A 17,456-nucleotide genomic window follows, 5' to 3' on the forward strand; every position below is an offset into this window, starting at 1 on the left:
CATTTGAGGTCGAATTATTTTGCGAGTGCGTAGTACATTCAATTTTCGTGTTCCATCTTGCCTCGGGACAAGTGCACTGCACTCGTTGGCCAACTGAAGTGACTGGGTAAAAGCTTAAGCTGAAACATTTTGTTTTGTTTTCCGATGAAGTGCAGAATCAACTTGGAGAGTTTCGAGTTTCAGCCAACTTGGACTCCGCTGCATCGAGCAGAGGTCAAAACACGAGGGGCAACTAAGGAGCTAGACAGCAGAGTAAAAAGTCTGGAGTGCCACAAGATGGATAGTCACTATGCCAGTGGCATGAAAATAGATTTTAAATATTAAATAAGTAATAACAAAAAATTGATATTAAGCAAGACATCAATATGAAAGTTTCGATAGAAAAACTAAGTCACCAATACACAAAACCCATTACTTGCTATAAACCACATGCCTTACAAACTTGTTTCTTTTTGCAGCCAAAAGCTGAAGCAAGCTGTTTGTGTTTAAAATTAAATAAATAAATAATAAATAAAAACTAGAAGCGAGTGCAGGTATTATGGTTCTTCCTTCCTTCTAAACACTAACTTTAACATTAAAATTTATTAAGGTGCTCCAGCTGAACCATTTAAACTATAACTTTGGCCAAGTACTTTAAAACTTTCCCCTAATGCAGAGGCAAAAAGAAAGTTGTGCGTCGCATAGATATCAGCAAAGTTATGAGGACAGTTTTGAGTTTTCAACCCACGCGAATAAATACCTTTAATACTTTTTAAGCAGCCAATTATGGGTTTTGCATGGAAGTTGCCAATAAACTTGCGCAAAATATGGTAATTTTCCATCTAAAAAGTAATGACATAAGAATGAGCAGCATCAACACAGTAGAGATATACCACAACGTGCCACTAAACTGGGCGGCCACAGATTTCCCTTCCATTAGGCCCAGTCCGAAATAAACAAATTCAAAATCCCGGAAAAAAAATACATTCCATCCAGCGGCCAGGCAGGAGTCCCCTTTGGAACGTAGTAACCAACATTTGTTGCCGCAGGAAAGTTGAATCGAGCGAACTATTTTTTATGGCCGAGAGACTGGGCGGCCATTCATGCAGCATGTGGCGAGGGGGCGGCAAAATGGTCAATGGCAAATGGTAAATGGGATGTGTTGCAGGGAGCGGGGGAATATCATAAAAATAAATGAAAAGGTCACTTTGTATTGGTTGTGGGACAATTTAACAACAGGCAAATGTGTATGCAACTGTAATTTTTCTGTCGCTGGCAGCAGCCAACAGCAGCCCAGCAGCAAAACCATATGAAATAGCAACAATTGTATCCACACTGGCACACGAAATACATACCAAATAGTTGGGCCATGTCCTTGGTGTTTGGCCAGTGAGAGTGGTTCGTTGGGTGGTTGGGTGGGTTGAGTGGTCGTTGGCCGGATGGGTAAGGTGTCCCTGCAAAGTATTCCTGTGGCTCTGTTCTGTTCAGTTTCGTTCTGTTGGCCTTTCATTTGCTGCCCCGCACACGCACACAAGCATTCTGCTCATAAGCCTTAACAAGCGCCATTATTATTGGACCCACACACCCCAACAATTTCCCATTTTCCCCCCACCCTCACCTATATATACACACACACATATGTGGCCAAATAAACATGTTAAGTTTTCAACAGCTATAAATTATTTCTTTACCAGCCACTCGGCTCTTTTTCTCTATGCTAAATGCCCCTAAATGAAAATAATTTATTGTGGTCATTAGGGGAGCTGCGCTCCTCCCATCGGATCGTCCTGTGAGCAGGACTCCTCGCATAACCTACAAGTTATTCCTCTGCCGGGTAATTATTTACACTCAGCCATCGGCAACAGTCGCTCGAGATGGACTGTTACCGATAGCCATCGCATGCTAATGACCTGTTAGTGGTCTGTGGAGGCAACTGTACTCTCCTACTTACATTTAGTAATAAAATCCTTTTTATTAAGATCAATTGCTAGTGGGTCTCAGCTTAAGTTTCTTACATAAGCCGATGGTGTCAAATATAAAACTAAATTATAAATATTTGTGATAAGTAGTCTGTTTATAAATAGTCTGCGACATTGCAGTCACTTATATTTTATAGCACAAATCGGACGAAAAAAATCAATCCATAAGCGGCAATATACAATCCTTTGGGACGATGACTTCAAAGCTGATCCTTCTTCTATCGGTATTTGGCGTGATTCCAAACGCGATGATCCCGAAAAGTCCAGGGAATATAGACCTGTGTCCCCGAGGATCCCGGAAATCAGAGTCTAGTTCTCGGATAGCCGACTATGGAGATGGATGGATTACCTGGATAGACGACGGCAACTGGACGGAGGTGCTTACTGGCGAGTGGCTCTTGCTGCTCTGCTCGCCACTGCAGCCGAAGTGCAGAGATATGGAAGCGGTCTTTTACCAGCTGGCGACCACCTCAATGGGTTGCCTCGATGTGGAATTGGCTTTTGGAGATCTGTCCAGGAACTTTTGGCTAAGAGGACGATTTACCGCCATCACTAAGATCGCCATATATCACGTGCTGGATGGGGAATTTCGGAGAGCGAGCTCCACACAGGACATCTACTCCCTTCGCAATCTTTTGCTGCTGCGCGAATGGTCGGAGTTACCTCGAGTGCCATTTTGGCTACACCCGACCTCCATATGGAGCAGATTTGTCACATTTTTTTTGAGAGTGGCTGTGAATCTAAAACACTCTGATATTTTTTGGCGCAACTTTTGGTTGACCACCCTTACCTTGGAAGTATTGTTCATCATCGCATCACCCTACTTGTTATGGCGTATTATAAGGAAGGATACGGATACGGATACTGATACGGATACGGTTACGGATATGGAGGAGGATGATGTAACTAATACTGCATTGCAGCTAGCATCAACCGAAAGTGATGCATTGTCGATGAAATCGTATTCCAAGGAGGAGGAAACCACATCTCTTGTGGATGATGTAACTAATACTGCATTGCAGCTAGCATCAACCGAAAGTGATGCATTGTCGATGAAATCGTTTTCCAAGGAGGAGGAAACCACATCTCTTGTATTTTTAGTTAAATTTAGGCAAATGAGAGTAAGTGAGTTAAAAAGCCTTTAAAATTGAGATGTTATCTTTTTAACGGTCCTCTTTAGAAGCACCGAATTAAAAGAGAAGCACCGAAAAGAAATCGATTTGTCTTTGATTTCATGGGAAGATATCCAGCCTCTTAATCGGATCTTTCAACAAAAAATTCCAACTGACTTTGGATAATATACATTTTTACCTGATTGTGGCTCTTGTGTTAACTTATTTATTATTTCGCCCAACTATAGATGTAGTTTTAGTATGTCACAGTTTTTCAGCTTATATTTTTATACAAACTGTTTGCTATTTGTATTTTCATTTTAAAATCCCAGAGAAGGTAAGACAGTAAAACTGGACCAAGCAATCCATGAATGTTCAGTAGGTACGCGGAGCAGGTGGAATGGGTGCAACGGAGCTGTCCAAAGTGGTGTCCACTACCGGACGATATTTGATCGAGGCACATCCCTTGTTGCCCAGGGCAAAGGTCATGGTGTGCTTGCGCCAGTGCTCCTCAATGGGCTTCTTCTTCTGCCCGGCCAGAGGGGCTCCGTAGTCCAGCTCATCCACGCGCTTCTGGAAATCCTCGCGAGCATGGGATCCCCGCGACTCCTTGCGATTCTCCATGGCTGTTATGATGTGCACCGCATTGGCCAGCATATTTTGCAGCTCCAGCGTTTCAACAAGGTTGGTGTTCCACACCAGCGTGCGATCGGTTATCTTGATGTCCTTGAACTGTTCGCACAACTCGGCCACTTTGAGCAGGCCCTCCTTGAGGAGCTTTCCCTCCCGGAACACAGCCGCATGTTTGGTCATCGTTCGCTGCAGTTCCATTCTCAGCGCGGCTGTGGGAATGCATCCGTCGGCGCAGCGCAGGCGCTTGAAGTTGTCCAGCGACTTTTCGGTGGCCTTGTCCTCCACCTGGGGCGGCTTATCGCCGGGACAGCTGTTTGCGGCAATGTCCAAGGCACAAACGCGGCCAAAGATGATAAGATCCAGCAGGGAGTTGGCACCCAAGCGATTGGCTCCGTGCACCGAGGCGCAGGAAGTTTCCCCGCAGGAGTACAGCCCCTTGATAACCTGCTCCTTGCCATTCTCATCGATGGTGACCACACGACCCTTGTAGTCCGTTGGTATACCGCCCATGTTGTAGTGCACAGTTGGCAGCACTGGTACCGGCTCCTTGGTCACGTCCACCTTGGCAAAGATCCGTGCGGTGACCATAATGCCCGGCAATCGTTGCTTAATGATCTTGGCATCGATATGATGCAGTTGCAGGTGCACATGATCCTTGAGCGGGCCACAACCATTGCCAGCCAGAACCTCCATGGTCATGGCCCGCGCCACCACATCCCTGGAGGCCAGATCCTTGGCCTTTGGGGCATAGCGTTCCATGAACCGTTCTCCCTTGCAGTTCAAGAAGAAGCCGCCTTCACCTCTAACTCCCTCGGTGATGAGGCATCCTGCGCCGTAGATGCCAGTGGGGTGAAATTGCACAAACTCCATGTCCATGAGCGGCAGCTCCTGTCTGGACACCCAGACATTGCCGTCACCCGTACACGTGTGTCCGGCGGTCGTGGAGAAGTACACCCGACCGCAACCGCCGGCGGCGACAACCGTATTCTTGGCCAGAAACCGATGGAAGGTGCCATCATCCAGTTTCCAGGCCAAGCAGCCCACACATGCACCCTGCGACATGATCAGATCCAGGACGAAGTAGTCCACAAAGTAGTGGCAGAAATCGGAGTGCTTCAGCGTTTGGCCGTACAGTGTGTGAATGAGGGCGTGACCCGTGCGATCTGCACATGCACACGCCCTCCTCGCCACTCCGCCCTTGCCGTAGTCCAAGGTCTGTCCACCAAATGGTCGCTGGTAGATCTTGCCATCGGGCTTACGCGAGAAGGGCATGCCGTACATGTCCAGTTCGCAGACCGCCTTCTCCGCCTCGCGGCACATGTAATGGATCGCATTCTGATCGCCCAGCCAATCGGAGCCCTTCACCGTATCGTAGAAGTGGTACTTCCAGTCGTCCTTGTCCATATTTGAGAGGGCGGCATTAACACCGCCCTGGGCAGCCACCGTGTGCGATCGGGTGGGGAAGAGCTTCGATATAATGGCCGTCTGGAAGCCCTTCTCCGCCAGCCCAAATCCAGCCCGCATTCCAGCGCCACCGGCACCAATCACAATCGCATCGAACTTGTGGTCTATCAAGGAGTACTCATCCTTGCAACTGGCGTCTCGCACGGCGGTCACTTGGGGCAAACGACTGGCACTTGGACCCAGAAGGGTCCTGGTTACAAGTTGTCTCGTCCTTCTGACAAACAGGCGATTCATTTTCAATGGCGTTCCAGTTCTATTCACACAAATAGTAGATGAAGCTTTACGCTTTGAAATGTATTAAGTGTATTTTAGTGTATTTGAGTTGGGATGGAAATCACAAAGACTACGAGACTGTCGCAAAGGTCTTCACTTTGATGGAATATAAGAATGTTTTAGAGAACCCCATTACTATTCAACTAGAAAAATAAGTGTCAACGTTTTCTAAGACAGTTACAAAGGTATTTTCTCTATATTATAAAAAAACATAAATCATGAAATTAACAAAGTAGCACCGCCTATTTTGAAGCAGACTGAATTTGTCTCTCACGTCTTTTGTTTGTCGACTCACGCCATTTTTAAGTTTGAAGCTCGTTAAAGCTGTAAATTTCCACGAAAATCCTGCAGCGGCATCGGAGAGCAAAAAGTGGACAGGCGGCAAACAGGCCAAGATGGTTAAGATGGTCAAGATGGTCAATATGGTTGAGATGGTCGAGATGGCCCAAAGCAAACACGGAGAGATCGGACCGGGCAAACATACTTAAGCGCAGCGAAAACAGCAGAAAACGAGCAATATGTAAATGAGTCTGGGTTTTGGGTCTGGCTCTGAGTCTCAGTTTGAGTCTGTGTTTGTGATTGGAACTGCGTTTGGGTTTGGGTTTGGGTTTGCGTTCGAGCAAACAGACGAGAAAGGGGCGAACCCATGGGCCAAGAAAGCCAAAAATGGCGAACGAAAGACTTCGCCAACGAACTCGATCGCTGGGTTTGCTCTGGGTTCGATAGCGTATCGAGATGGACTGGGATTTTCCCGCCGGCTAATTGCGCTCAAAGGACATGCGCATTTGCGTGGATATCCTGTGCAAACGGAATGCCTGCCCCGAATTCTTCCTTTTTTTTTGCCGGCTGCCTGCTCGGCGTTCGCACTCTCGCGTGTTTGCTTTATGAGTTTACAACCTCAACCTAATTGAGGCGGGGAAATTCGCTTAGGCGGCCATAAAATCGAATTGTTTGCAAACACACAAGCAGAAAGGATTGGCCATAAAGCGGCTACAATGCCGTGCGGTGAATATTTAGGGCAAGGACGCGCTCGTCCTCGCAAAGGATTGAGGATCGCACTGATAGAGGTTGGCCCGCATTTCCGCGTACTCCTCCGCGGCGGATTCTTAATGAAAAACGTGCGGCACCTTTTATGAATGACCAAAGGGAATTGGAATAGGTAGCCAGACATTCGTCACGGGTGCGACAACTACATGGCGATCCATTCGATTCACTTGTCCATCCGCCGCCAGATACATTTCTCCATTAGCCAACGCTCAGCCCTCCGCTCGGTCCCCTCCATTTTCATTTCCATCTACGACTATTTTATTGAGTTCCCTAGTCTGTTGATTTTTCTCATTTACTACCGCTGTGCTGTACTGTTGTACCAGACCTTTAACTAATGGCCATCGTTGGCCGCGAGCTGTTTGTCTTTCAGCGCCATAGAATGCCCAACTTTTTTTGACCGTTCCCAGCCCCCCAGATAAAGTCGGTCCATTGACACGCGGCGATGACTTGGAACCGACTAAAAAGCGAGCTGCGAGCTGGGATCCACCAAAAAAAAAACACAGACCGTCGATGCAAGAGGCGCGTGATCTCAAAAACTCACGAAAAAGCTATAAATACTTGCTCTTTTGGGTCTCGCAATATACAACTTTGAAACAACCCAGCAAACTTTCATTGAATCGGATTATACTGGAGTATTCATCTGGTATGCTACCAATCAAAATTAGCACTTGTATTATTGCAGTAATAAATGGATAATTCAGAGATATTTTTAGGTAGCTTTTGTTCTATTTCATCGTCAATAAAATAAAGAAAATATATAAGTGGTATATTGTGGTGTGCGATCCGCTCCAAAGTTGTGGCAAAATCGCAGTTGGTCATGTGTGGTCACGCACCGCCCCAAAAATCCAGCAACTTCGCCCCGGGATAACTTGTATTTTGGCCACATACACAAATTGACGCACAGAGTTAAATGTTTACAACTCGAAATTCAGCTGAAAATTTTACCCCAAAACCCAAAAAAAAAACAGAGTGTTGGATCGGCAAACCCGTTTTGGACTGCAAACAGAGCCCGTGGAAAAAATACAAAGTTTTAATTGGTTGGACAAACAAAACGCGAAACGAGCGTCTAAACAAATCAAAGCCAGTCTGCGGCGGACAACGAACAACGTACTGTGGATCCAGACCTCAGACACACGGAAAAAAACAATTCGGTTTTATCTCAGATTATCCTAGTTTTATGTTTTTCCTATGGCATACTTTATAGGTATATGTGCGGAAACCTTGAGGTCTTGAGCTTCTATATTTAAAGACACAATTTAATGCAGCTGATAACAAACCACTGATTCAACTTTAACGTGACCTCTAAATAGTGACTATAATATCATGATTATATATTGTAAGCATATGCTGAAAGAAGTTTCCAAAACTACGGAAAGAATAAGCATGAATGCCGACATCAATCTCCTTCCACTTCTAATCTAAAACTGAGTCAAAGATTCCTTTGGCCATTTCTAAAACTGAGACAAAGATCCCTTTGGCCATTTCAGAGTTCTAAATTCAAGCAATGTGCTTTTGTACAGTGTCTTGAATAAACATCACAAGAGATAAGAAACTTTGTCGCTGTGCAACAAATGTGAGCAACTAAAAACACGTTACACTTAATTTTTGGCGCATGCAAATCGAACGATTAGCCACGGGGGCAAGTTACAGCAGGGGCCGTATAAATATATAAATCCCGCCTAGGACTCAAAGACTCCAGTTCTGATCTTCTGATCTTCTCAGCTTCTGATCTTCTGAGTGGCAGAGCTGTGCTCGCCCTGAACGATCCGACCCACCTGAGAGATCGGTGATATGGGGGCTCTTTACCTGTTGCCGGGTTCTCGAGCGATGGCCGCGAATTGACCACGCGGGAGAGCGAGCGAGAGGCGAGATGCCGTCGCTGTCTTACCTGTTAGAGGGCGTGGCCTAACCCTGTCCGCTAGCCGATCACCGAGCGGGCCAAAACGAGATGGCTATAGGGCCGCTAGCCGGCCATCATCACGGGCCAAAACAAGAAAACAACAACGATGTCCATGTCGATGTCGATGTCGATGTCGATGTCGATCGGGCAAAGACGAGAAATGAGAAATAGAGGAACCGAAAGCGCGGCTTGTGATGGTTGAAAAAATTAGCACCGATCGTTGATCATTAGCTCGGGAACGGTGGCAACGCAAACACACGATCGGCGGCAGCGCTAAACTCGAATCTCGAACTGAAACTCGTATCGAATCAAATATCTTGGGAATCTGTGAAAAAGGCACGCGGCTGTATCTTGCTACTTTAATCTGAACTCACACGGTAGTGATCCTTAATAAAGTGAGCCTTCAAGGATAATAGTGCTATAAAAGTGCGTTTTTGGCAGTGTTACGGAGTAAACTTAAGTCTAAATCTAATTATAAACCATCATCACAAGGAGTTTCCCACTGGATTATATCGAGAACGCCGAGTTTCGGCGTGAAGCACATTACCAAATATGTAAGTTCTACTATATCCACATTTTGGGTTTAAAAATTGTAAATTTAAATTTCATAATAGGACATTAAAAGTTTAAGATACCTAGCTTTGTTAAAAGAAACTTAAGCAAATGGAGTATATAAAAACGAAAGCGTTAAGTTGCGATTTTATTACAAGACACGTTTATATTCCTTTTTAAAATGTGTTAGATGATGTGTTAAACATATCGTTTAAGATGCGAACTATTAAACTTAGCAAAACCATGACTAATTTATTCAATATCTAGGACATGAAAAAGAAGATATTTTTATGATGGAAGTAGACTGCACCGTCACCAAAGGATATTTTAGGAATTCGTTTAAGAAATAATGAACTTTTGTTTAGGAAATGTAAGAAATAGATATATATTTTAAATGAAGTACAAGTGTGGCGCAATTATATCTGTATCAAGCGAATATCTGCAATAAAACACTGACCCCAAAACAAATGGCTCCCAAAAATGCAAAGGAGCATAGAGTTCGCTTCTCCAAATCCAGAGCTCTGGTGCCATAAAATCGGAGTGTGTTTATTCCCCCGTGTGACATATGACCATAAACGTAATCAAATAGCAAATTGGCAAACCTATTTAAACGAACGTGTGAAAATCAAACCAAACCAAAAACGAAACCAAACAAAACCACCAAACAGACACATTTTGACACTTGGCCAAAAAGCTGAAGTGTTGAGCCGCCAACACCCGAAATCCAACGGGCAAGTGACAAAATCACCCATTAACGATCCTAATAATACCTCTAATGACATAAAACAGCAGTCGAGAAAAGGGGCGCGAGGAGCTACAATATCTCTGTGGCAGTGGCGGTGGCCGTGGGCGTGGCCGACGTTCACACGCAAATTAGTGGGGACATAAGAATTTTCAGACATGGATTGCCAAAAACGAAGCCCCAAGTTGAATCGATCTGAGGCGGCCAATTACGACGCATGTGAAAATTATCCTATTAAATGCAAATCAAAGATGACCATAAACAGACCCAAAGGAAACCCCCCGCGCCATCCCCTCCGCCACGCCCCCGCAGTTCGTTTAGTACTTGACAAATGCTTACTAATTAATTACAGTTTGTACAAAATTTTAGTACGCCGCTCATAAAAGTGCGCCTACCACTGTGCCGTCGAGTGCTGAAAACAAAAGTGTGACAATAGGTGTTCAAAGAAGCGCCAACAAATCGCCAAAAAAATATGTAAAGAATATCCTTAAAAGTCAGCAAGTTCTCAAGGAGCGACCTCTGACATTGTCCTGCGGAAATATTGATTGAATTCGAATCGCTCCCATTTCGCGGCTATTTACATTTCAGTTCGCCCACGCAGTATCTAAATTTAAATGCGGTTTATTTTCACGCGAAGTGGTGTGTGAAATTTAGCAGATTTGCTTTAATCGCCTCCGATGGGCTACCAGTGACTTGTCATCGATGCCACCCGCCAGCATCCTGAGCAGGTGCGAAATATTGTCCTTTTCCACAGAGTGCGAATGGGAGTGGATGAGTCGCTCGGAGTGGCGGATAAACAAACACGATATTTATTACACGTGCTCGATTATTTGGAGGAATTATTTAATGGGTACACTGGCTTATATCCATAGATATATGTTTAAGCTAGCCACAACATCTTCAAGTGACTTTAAGACACGTAAAAGTTGAGCATTTATTTAATTTTATTTAAAATACACATGCATTTGTTATAGGGGTATATAAAAGTGAATTATAAAAGCTGTTTACTATAAATAGGGGTGCATAAATTTCACTTAAAGTGTAACTACCACAATAAAATGCAGCACCTATGCAACTAATTGGCCATGGTTTTAGTGTCTTCAAAATGGTTTATAGCCCCGTATAGTCAGCCATATTTACATTAAACTTGCTGGCACACTAGCACTCCCTTCTCCAAAACTTAAAGCTGAAATAACTGAAATGTTTCTACGATTCGCCGAATGTGTTTTCACCGACGACCATTACTACGTACCTGTACTTTGAGTACGTAAGCGCCATATTACCAAAGGTTCGCTTCGATTTTGAATAGCGCGCATATTTCATACAAAAAAAAAAAACAAAAATAGGAAAAAAACCCCTCAAAGCGTGTGAGTAAATATCAAAGTCACGAAATGATTCAAAAATCAACAGAGCCAACAACAAAGCGGCTGGCCTGCGCTGGGATGGGGAAAGAGTCCAATGCAAACCCCAATCCGAAACCCAAACTCAAACCTAAACCCGTCATGGCTGCCATCAAAAGTCAAAGTATATTCCATATATATGTACGTGCGTATGTATATACACATGGGCAAACAGTCACACACGCTTCCTCCGATGAGGAGACAACACACAAAAACAGCTTTTCATTAAGCTTAGTGATGGAGCCGGAGCTGGGACACCGCGTCTTAAAATCGTGGTGCTGATGCTGGTGCTGGTGCTGGTGCTGGAGTGGCGCGGTGGTGCGGATCGATGTGGAACACAAACACGGTCATGAGATGAGCCAAGTGGGGAGCCATGTGGGGAACCAACTGGGGGAACCGCGAGGGCAGCCATGAGGGGAGTTATGAGGGGGCGGTGTCATGAAGAGTGAATTTTTATGATGTCGTCTATTGGGCACATGAGACAAACCCGCCAGGAATCGCGTGAAAATTAGGATAATGCGGAGCGAACACGAGCTGGGAAATACGGAAACCTCTGAAAATCCATAAACTGAATATAACTTTCGACTGACGGCCCAAAGTGGTTGAACTTCTAAACTCAACCGATTGAATTCGAATTGAAACTTTTAATTGGGTGCAGCTTGCGGTTGAAAGAGTGCGAATATTCGGGCAATGAGTTGTCACTGGTTTACTGACTAGTATTTTATGGCATCTATCAAAGTTGGTAACCACTGTAGAAGTTTAAATCCTGACCAAGAGGTTAATGACAAAAGCATCTAAAGAGCACGGATTTGGTAACCAGTCAAGTGATTCCTTGTCAAAGCCACGACAAATGACCCCAGAACACCGCTTTGATTGATTTGCTCTCCTTACTTTACAATTCAACAGCCTTTGGAGAACACATATGCATCCGCTGATTGATGGTGGAGTTGATTATATGTGGGTCTCACCTAGAACCCGATGGAAAACCTGTTCGCTTCACACCATCAAATTAAATGGTTGACAAATACGAAAGACATCAAACCGCATGCGGCCATTTGCCATTTTATGACGGAGCATAGGCGAAGAAAATTCCAATAAATCAAATCTGAATCCACGCAGGCAAGAACCATCAGTTTTTGGGAACATTTTTGAGTTCGTTGCCATAAAAGAATCCTAGACGGCGGCACTTGGCCTCCAATTTCGTGGCCCAATAAAAACAAACAGAACAATTAATACATTTTGTAAATTTATGATTACAAAACATTGCGAGAAACACTTTCGGTGGTGGGACTGCGACTGGGACTGAGACTGGGACTGGGACTGAGGCTGAGACTGGGAATTGGACTCACAATTTAGACATCAGCCGAAACCGAAACCGAGATCCGACCGGCACATCTGAGGGCATTTCTTTGGTAGGCATCCGATTCGGAGTACAAATGACCCTGGTCCGACCCCGACGCAAAACAGAGGTGTTTGTTGCCGCGGCCATAAATAAAAAAGGGTGCCCGTTGTTTATGGCCAGCCAGCATCTTAGCCAACTCAATCCCAGTCCCAGTCCCAGTCCCACTACCCGTTCCAATCCCAATCCCAATCCCAATTCCAGCCAGACCCACTCGCAGACGAAATCCCAGGCATGGCTAAAGTGTGCAATATAATTAAAAGCCGACAAGAGAGCTCGACGAGCATTCTTCTAATGCTCCTGGGTGCAGTGCTGTAAACGCATAAAGCCGACACTTCGTCGGCCAGCCGGTTGAGATTGCTTTGATGTAATGCCCATCCATCCATCCATCCACACTGACCACGGACACGATTGCGTCGAGACGCCCAGAGAAGAAGACCATGTTTTCACTTCTGGATTCCCCGGCAAACGCTTGAGTCAGCGAATATACTTGCATGTGGTGCCTCCGCATTGCTCACTAATTCTAAATCATATTTGATGTCAAAATATTTATAAATAATCTTCTTGGGAATATAACAAATAGATGATATAATCGTCATTTTATATAAAGAGTGTGCCAAAAACTTAGACACTTGAGTTTAGTTTAGAAATGGATTTGTGTAAAGTGTGTCATATTGCATCATATTCCTATTGCATGAAAACCTTTATTTGAAATCGTTATTGATTAATGATTCTTCTTGTGCCTTGCAGCTGACATGACCACATCGCACATCCTGTCCGCCGTGGATCCAACAACCGGACTCAGTGGCAATGTTTCAGGCGGAGGAGGAGGCAATGCTGGCAATGGTGGCAGCGGTGGTTCGCCACAGCATGTGACCCACAATGGACACGGGCATGGTCACGGGCTGGGGGGCGTGGCAGCGGTGAGCGGGGGCGGAGCCAGTGTGTCCGGAAATGGAGGTCATCGCGTGGTCGGCGGCGCAGGCAGTCCCAATGAATTGGATCGCAATCTGCGCATCTCACTGGACGATCGGGAGCTCTGGCTGCGTTTCCAGAATCTCACCAACGAGATGATCGTCACCAAAAACGGCAGGTGAGTGAGTCAAATTGATTGGATTGCCTTTGGTTTGTGAGGGCTGTTCGAAATTCGAATGTGTTAAATGGCGACGGCGGCGCATTTTGTTTTCCTATGCAAATTGGCAATGAGGTTTTGCGCTTTTGTTTTTCTGATGCATCGCTTTTCCACGGTTTTCATCTCACTGCTCGCCATTTGCAAGTCATAATGAGGCGTTAACGTTTCTCCAGCTCAGGCTACAGCCGATACACTCGAAGAAAATGGGTAGCGCGTAGTACAAAAATCAGATTATTCATATACGGACTTATCCACTGATGTGTATTTTTGAAGAACAAATTTATGTTCACACAGGCTGTCAAAAACCATTTATGAAATGGTTTTGTAACTCCAAGCTCTCAAGGTTTTATTAATCGAGTCAGGAAGCTCTTGTAGGTTATAAGTGATTGCATTTTTTGCCAGTGTAAGGAAACATCCATTCGTCTGTTTATTTACATGCCAGCATTTGTTGAAATAACTAAAAATATTTACCAATTTACGGGCATTTGTACGAGCGCATGAGTGTGTGTGTGAGTCTGTGCGAAACGCGCGTTTAGAACTTGGAACCGGGCCGAGAGTCGGGTAGTCGGGTCTGCTGGCCTGGTCAGGTGCTAATTAGCGTGGCCCGGCAACAGCCGCCATCTTGTACTAATTGTTGTGGAACAGAGCCCGCCCGAGCGTTCCAATATTTGCCCGCAACGCAATCCGTACCGTCTCCACTCCACTCCGCCACTCCGCCGGTTCCATCTCCAGGTTGGAGTTCCAATTCGTAGAGATTTTCCGTATGGGTTCGGGGCAAAAGGCAAAGGTAAACCTTTGGCGCTCACTGTTTGTCCACTATTACGAATGCAAAGGCCACAGTTATATAACTGTTCCAATTGCTAATTGCCAACTCCGTTGTCACCAACAGGCGCATGTTCCCCGTGGTGAAGATCAGTGCCTCGGGTCTGGATCCCGCCGCCATGTACACTGTGCTCCTGGAGTTCGTCCAGATCGACTCACATCGCTGGAAGTATGTCAACGGTGAATGGGTAAGTCTACTCCATGATCGAACCAACTCTAACTCCGGTTTAGGTTACTAGGCTAATCGTAATCAAAGATCAAAGTTGAAGTGTTACTCCATTGTATTTAAATCTGAAATCACTTGAAGGGTTACTTTCATATTGTAATTTTTATTTTTTTATAATATTTCCTATCATTTAGGTTCCTGGTGGCAAAGCAGAGGTTCCCCCGTCAAACCCCATCTACGTGCACCCCGAGTCGCCCAATTTTGGCGCCCACTGGATGAAAGAGCCCATCTCGTTTGCCAAAGTAAAGCTGACCAACAAGACCAATGGCAATGGACAGGTGGGCAGAATCTATAACACGCTGACCATCAGAGCAGCAGTAACCATTACACACAATTATCTTACAGATAATGCTGAACTCCCTGCACAAGTACGAGCCACGTGTGCATCTGGTGCGCGTGGGTTCCGAGCAGCGTCACGTGGTCACCTATCCGTTTCCGGAAACGCAGTTCATCGCAGTGACGGCGTACCAGAATGAGGAGGTCACCTCGCTGAAGATCAAGTATAATCCATTCGCCAAGGCCTTTCTGGATGCCAAAGAGCGACCGGATACGCTGTATCCACACGACACCCACTACGGCTGGCTCATTCCACCGCCCACACATTATACGGCTGCGGCGGCCGCCGTGGCAGCTCCTCCATTGTCAATCGCCCAGAGTCACGGCCTGGTGTCCTCCTGTCCCAGCGTTTCCTCAGCCGGAGCCGTGGGCCCCTCCACGGGCGCCAGTTGCGATCGGTACGGCAGATCCCTATCCGCACGCAGTGCCGCACCCACTCGCACCACACCGTACAGTCGACCCAGGGTCGTTTCCGGATCCGGATCGAATGGCAGTGGCGGCAATGCCTCGTCCACATCGCCGCAGCCGCCGTCGGCGCCGCAGACGCCCACCAGCCTGCACTCCACGTCCACTGGCTCCGTGAGCACCAGTGTGAGCAGCTCCAGCGCCGGCGGAATCGGATCTGCGCCGACTACGGGTTGCTTCAGCAGTTCCTACGCCCAATCCGGCTTCATGCCGGTCGAGGCCAGTCCCACGGCGTCCGTGTTCTCCTATCCCAGCAGCTGGCAGAGCAATGGCAATTACTGGAACGCCACCAGTGTGCCGGGACCCATGCCCATGAACGTGTGCAGTGGCCGCAACATCTGTGAGTACTCCATGGATGGCGCGCAACAAATGCTGCTGCTTATACAAGTATCTTTGCAAAAATACCCGAAAGGCTAACCGAAACTACGTGACCTTTAAACTTTCGAAACGGAAATGTAATTAAAAAGTAGCTAGTGCTGTTTTTAAGTTTACGCCGGCTAAAAGTTTCGGGCTTATTGCTTTTGAAATAATCAGGGAACCGTGACAGTTTTCCATGCACTAAACAACAAACTAAAGAATATCTTTAAATATTTATAAAGAAGCAGAATCATCCGCTTGACAATAGTATCTATTTTTACTTCACTTTATACATTAGGGACTATTTACAATGAAGATATGGATAGCATATATGTTGTATACTTTTTACTTATTTATTAATTAATAATTCGATTTTCTAGCCTCGCACAACTCTCCGTCGCCGACGAACGGATCCCCGAGCTACACGACCTCCTCGCCCAGCTACACCATTCACCACCTGACGCCGCACAGTCATCAGTACAACATGGCCCAAACGGACATCTATGGCACCGGCGTGGGCGTTGGGGGCGGGGCGGGAGCAACGGGATCACCGCAAGCGGCATATGGAGCAGCTGCCCACCAGGTGTACCATCCCACGCCCACCTCGCCCACCCATCAGCTGTACACGAATGCAGTGCTCAATGCGCCCTCGGCGCTGAGCTATCCCGCCAGTGGTTGGCACAACGGGTCCGGGGCGGAGTACGGACTGTACCAGAATGCTGCCGCCGCGTACTATCAGCCGGAGTACATTCCTTTGGAGATCGGGTAGGTTGAATCGGTGGGGAACTGTGCGCACTTACCGCTAACGTAGCTATCAATGATTTCCCGCCACCCGCCTTCCAGCTATGCCACTCATCCGTTGGAGCCCGTTGATGTTTCAAAGACACTGGACGACCCCCAGGCTGCCATGTACAAGCCGAGCGACGAGCAGGGCTCGGTCATAACGCTGGAGTGCGCCAGTTCCACCCTGAAAAGCACCCACGACATCAAGATAGAGTCCTCATCCCTGGAGCATGCCGGCGAACGGGGGGGCACCGTTGCCGGCGGAGCTGCGGTGGTCTCGGTGCCCACCGCCGTGGTGAATGGAGCTCCGGCCGTAGCTGCCGACACCTGGACCCCGCTCACTCCGCCACAGAGCACGCTGCAGTGATCGGATCATTGGATCATCGGATCATCGGATCATTGGATCATCCCACGGATAACCCCACAGCCTTTAGACGCATGACCCCCTGGATGTTCGACCGAGTTAGAAATAAACGACCTATGTTAGTAACGCTTTTAGTAAAGCACTCCCAATCCCAATCGCAATCGCACTTATTGTAGAACTATCTGTACGCTGTAAACAATCTCCTATAAAGTCGTAATCGAACTAAGTAACTGGCTGTAATTACTTTTTTCAGGATGTAACTATCAGGAAATCATCTACATCTTAATCCCGTATTTCAGGCTATGCACATACAATGGTTTTATATTGCTTAAATTGTGTAATCTACATTTTTTAGTCCAGAATTTAATTATTGTGTGAAGACTCCTGTCACGCCTTAAGTTTCCCTTACCCAGGCAGTTTGCGCCTGAGTGTTGCACAATAAAAGTCTCACAACCCTCAGGGCCACATAGAGTGCGCCACTGCATCCTTGT

General features: G+C 46.3%; 4 protein-coding genes across 7 annotated transcripts in view; 2 read left to right on the plus strand and 2 right to left on the minus strand.

Annotated features, from left to right (window-relative positions):
- The window catches only part of LOC122618370 (putative dipeptidase NECHADRAFT_87110), an 88,043-nt gene that overhangs the window by 68,346 nt on the left and 2,241 nt on the right, over positions 1 to 17,456 (minus strand). The window lies entirely within an intron of this gene.
- LOC122618377 (thioredoxin-related transmembrane protein 4) lies at positions 2,070 to 3,273 on the plus strand. 2 transcript variants are annotated; one of them, XM_043794780.1, is made up of 2 exons: positions 2,070 to 3,079; positions 3,139 to 3,273. In XM_043794780.1, exons 1-2 carry the CDS (start codon positions 2,153 to 2,155, stop codon positions 3,214 to 3,216), a joined length of 1,005 nt encoding a protein of 334 aa, XP_043650715.1. In that variant the 5' UTR covers positions 2,070 to 2,152; the 3' UTR covers positions 3,217 to 3,273. The 2 variants fall into 2 exon arrangements, with proteins under 2 accessions (XP_043650715.1, XP_043650716.1); XM_043794781.1 differs by having other exon boundaries at positions 2,071 to 3,083.
- Positions 3,324 to 5,494, minus strand: LOC122618372 (succinate dehydrogenase [ubiquinone] flavoprotein subunit, mitochondrial). The gene has a single exon (XM_043794773.1). The coding sequence runs from the start codon at positions 5,399 to 5,401 to the stop codon at positions 3,446 to 3,448; it is 1,956 nt and encodes a 651-aa protein (XP_043650708.1). The 5' UTR covers positions 5,402 to 5,494; the 3' UTR covers positions 3,324 to 3,445.
- Positions 8,229 to 17,182, plus strand: LOC122618371 (T-related protein). Of its 3 annotated transcripts, none has more exons than XM_043794771.1 (7): positions 8,229 to 8,941; positions 13,231 to 13,573; positions 14,502 to 14,622; positions 14,795 to 14,938; positions 15,006 to 15,801; positions 16,199 to 16,583; positions 16,630 to 16,767. In XM_043794771.1, exons 2-7 carry the CDS (start codon positions 13,236 to 13,238, stop codon positions 16,637 to 16,639), a joined length of 1,794 nt encoding a protein of 597 aa, XP_043650706.1. In that variant the 5' UTR covers positions 8,229 to 8,941; positions 13,231 to 13,235; the 3' UTR covers positions 16,640 to 16,767. The 3 variants fall into 3 exon arrangements, with proteins under 3 accessions (XP_043650706.1, XP_043650704.1, XP_043650707.1); XM_043794769.1 differs by having other exon boundaries at positions 8,231 to 8,941; positions 16,662 to 17,182; XM_043794772.1 differs by lacking the exons at positions 8,229 to 8,941; positions 13,231 to 13,573 and adding an exon at positions 14,268 to 14,399 and having other exon boundaries at positions 16,662 to 17,182.

Source organism: Drosophila teissieri, chromosome 3L, assembly GCF_016746235.2.
Source record: "Drosophila teissieri strain GT53w chromosome 3L, Prin_Dtei_1.1, whole genome shotgun sequence".
In the NCBI taxonomy this organism is placed as follows: Eukaryota; Metazoa; Arthropoda; class Insecta; order Diptera; family Drosophilidae; genus Drosophila; species Drosophila teissieri.

Excerpts from the sequence above, each read along its gene's own strand:
- LOC122618372 (XM_043794773.1), bottom strand. The coding sequence starts at position 5,401 with ATGAATCGCCTGTTTGTCAGAAGGACGAGACAACTTGTAACCAGGACC.
- LOC122618371 (XM_043794769.1), top strand. The coding sequence starts at position 13,236 with ATGACCACATCGCACATCCTGTCCGCCGTGGATCCAACAACCGGACTC. Across the intron at positions 14,939-15,005 it reads AGACCAATGGCAATGGACAG|ATAATGCTGAACTCCCTGCA; the intron begins GTGGGCAGAATC and ends ATTATCTTACAG. Across the intron at positions 15,802-16,198 it reads GTGCAGTGGCCGCAACATCT|CCTCGCACAACTCTCCGTCG; the intron begins GTGAGTACTCCA and ends TCGATTTTCTAG.
- LOC122618377 (XM_043794780.1), top strand. The coding sequence starts at position 2,153 with ATGACTTCAAAGCTGATCCTTCTTCTATCGGTATTTGGCGTGATTCCA. Across the intron at positions 3,080-3,138 it reads TTAAATTTAGGCAAATGAGA|AAGCACCGAATTAAAAGAGA; the intron begins GTAAGTGAGTTA and ends GGTCCTCTTTAG.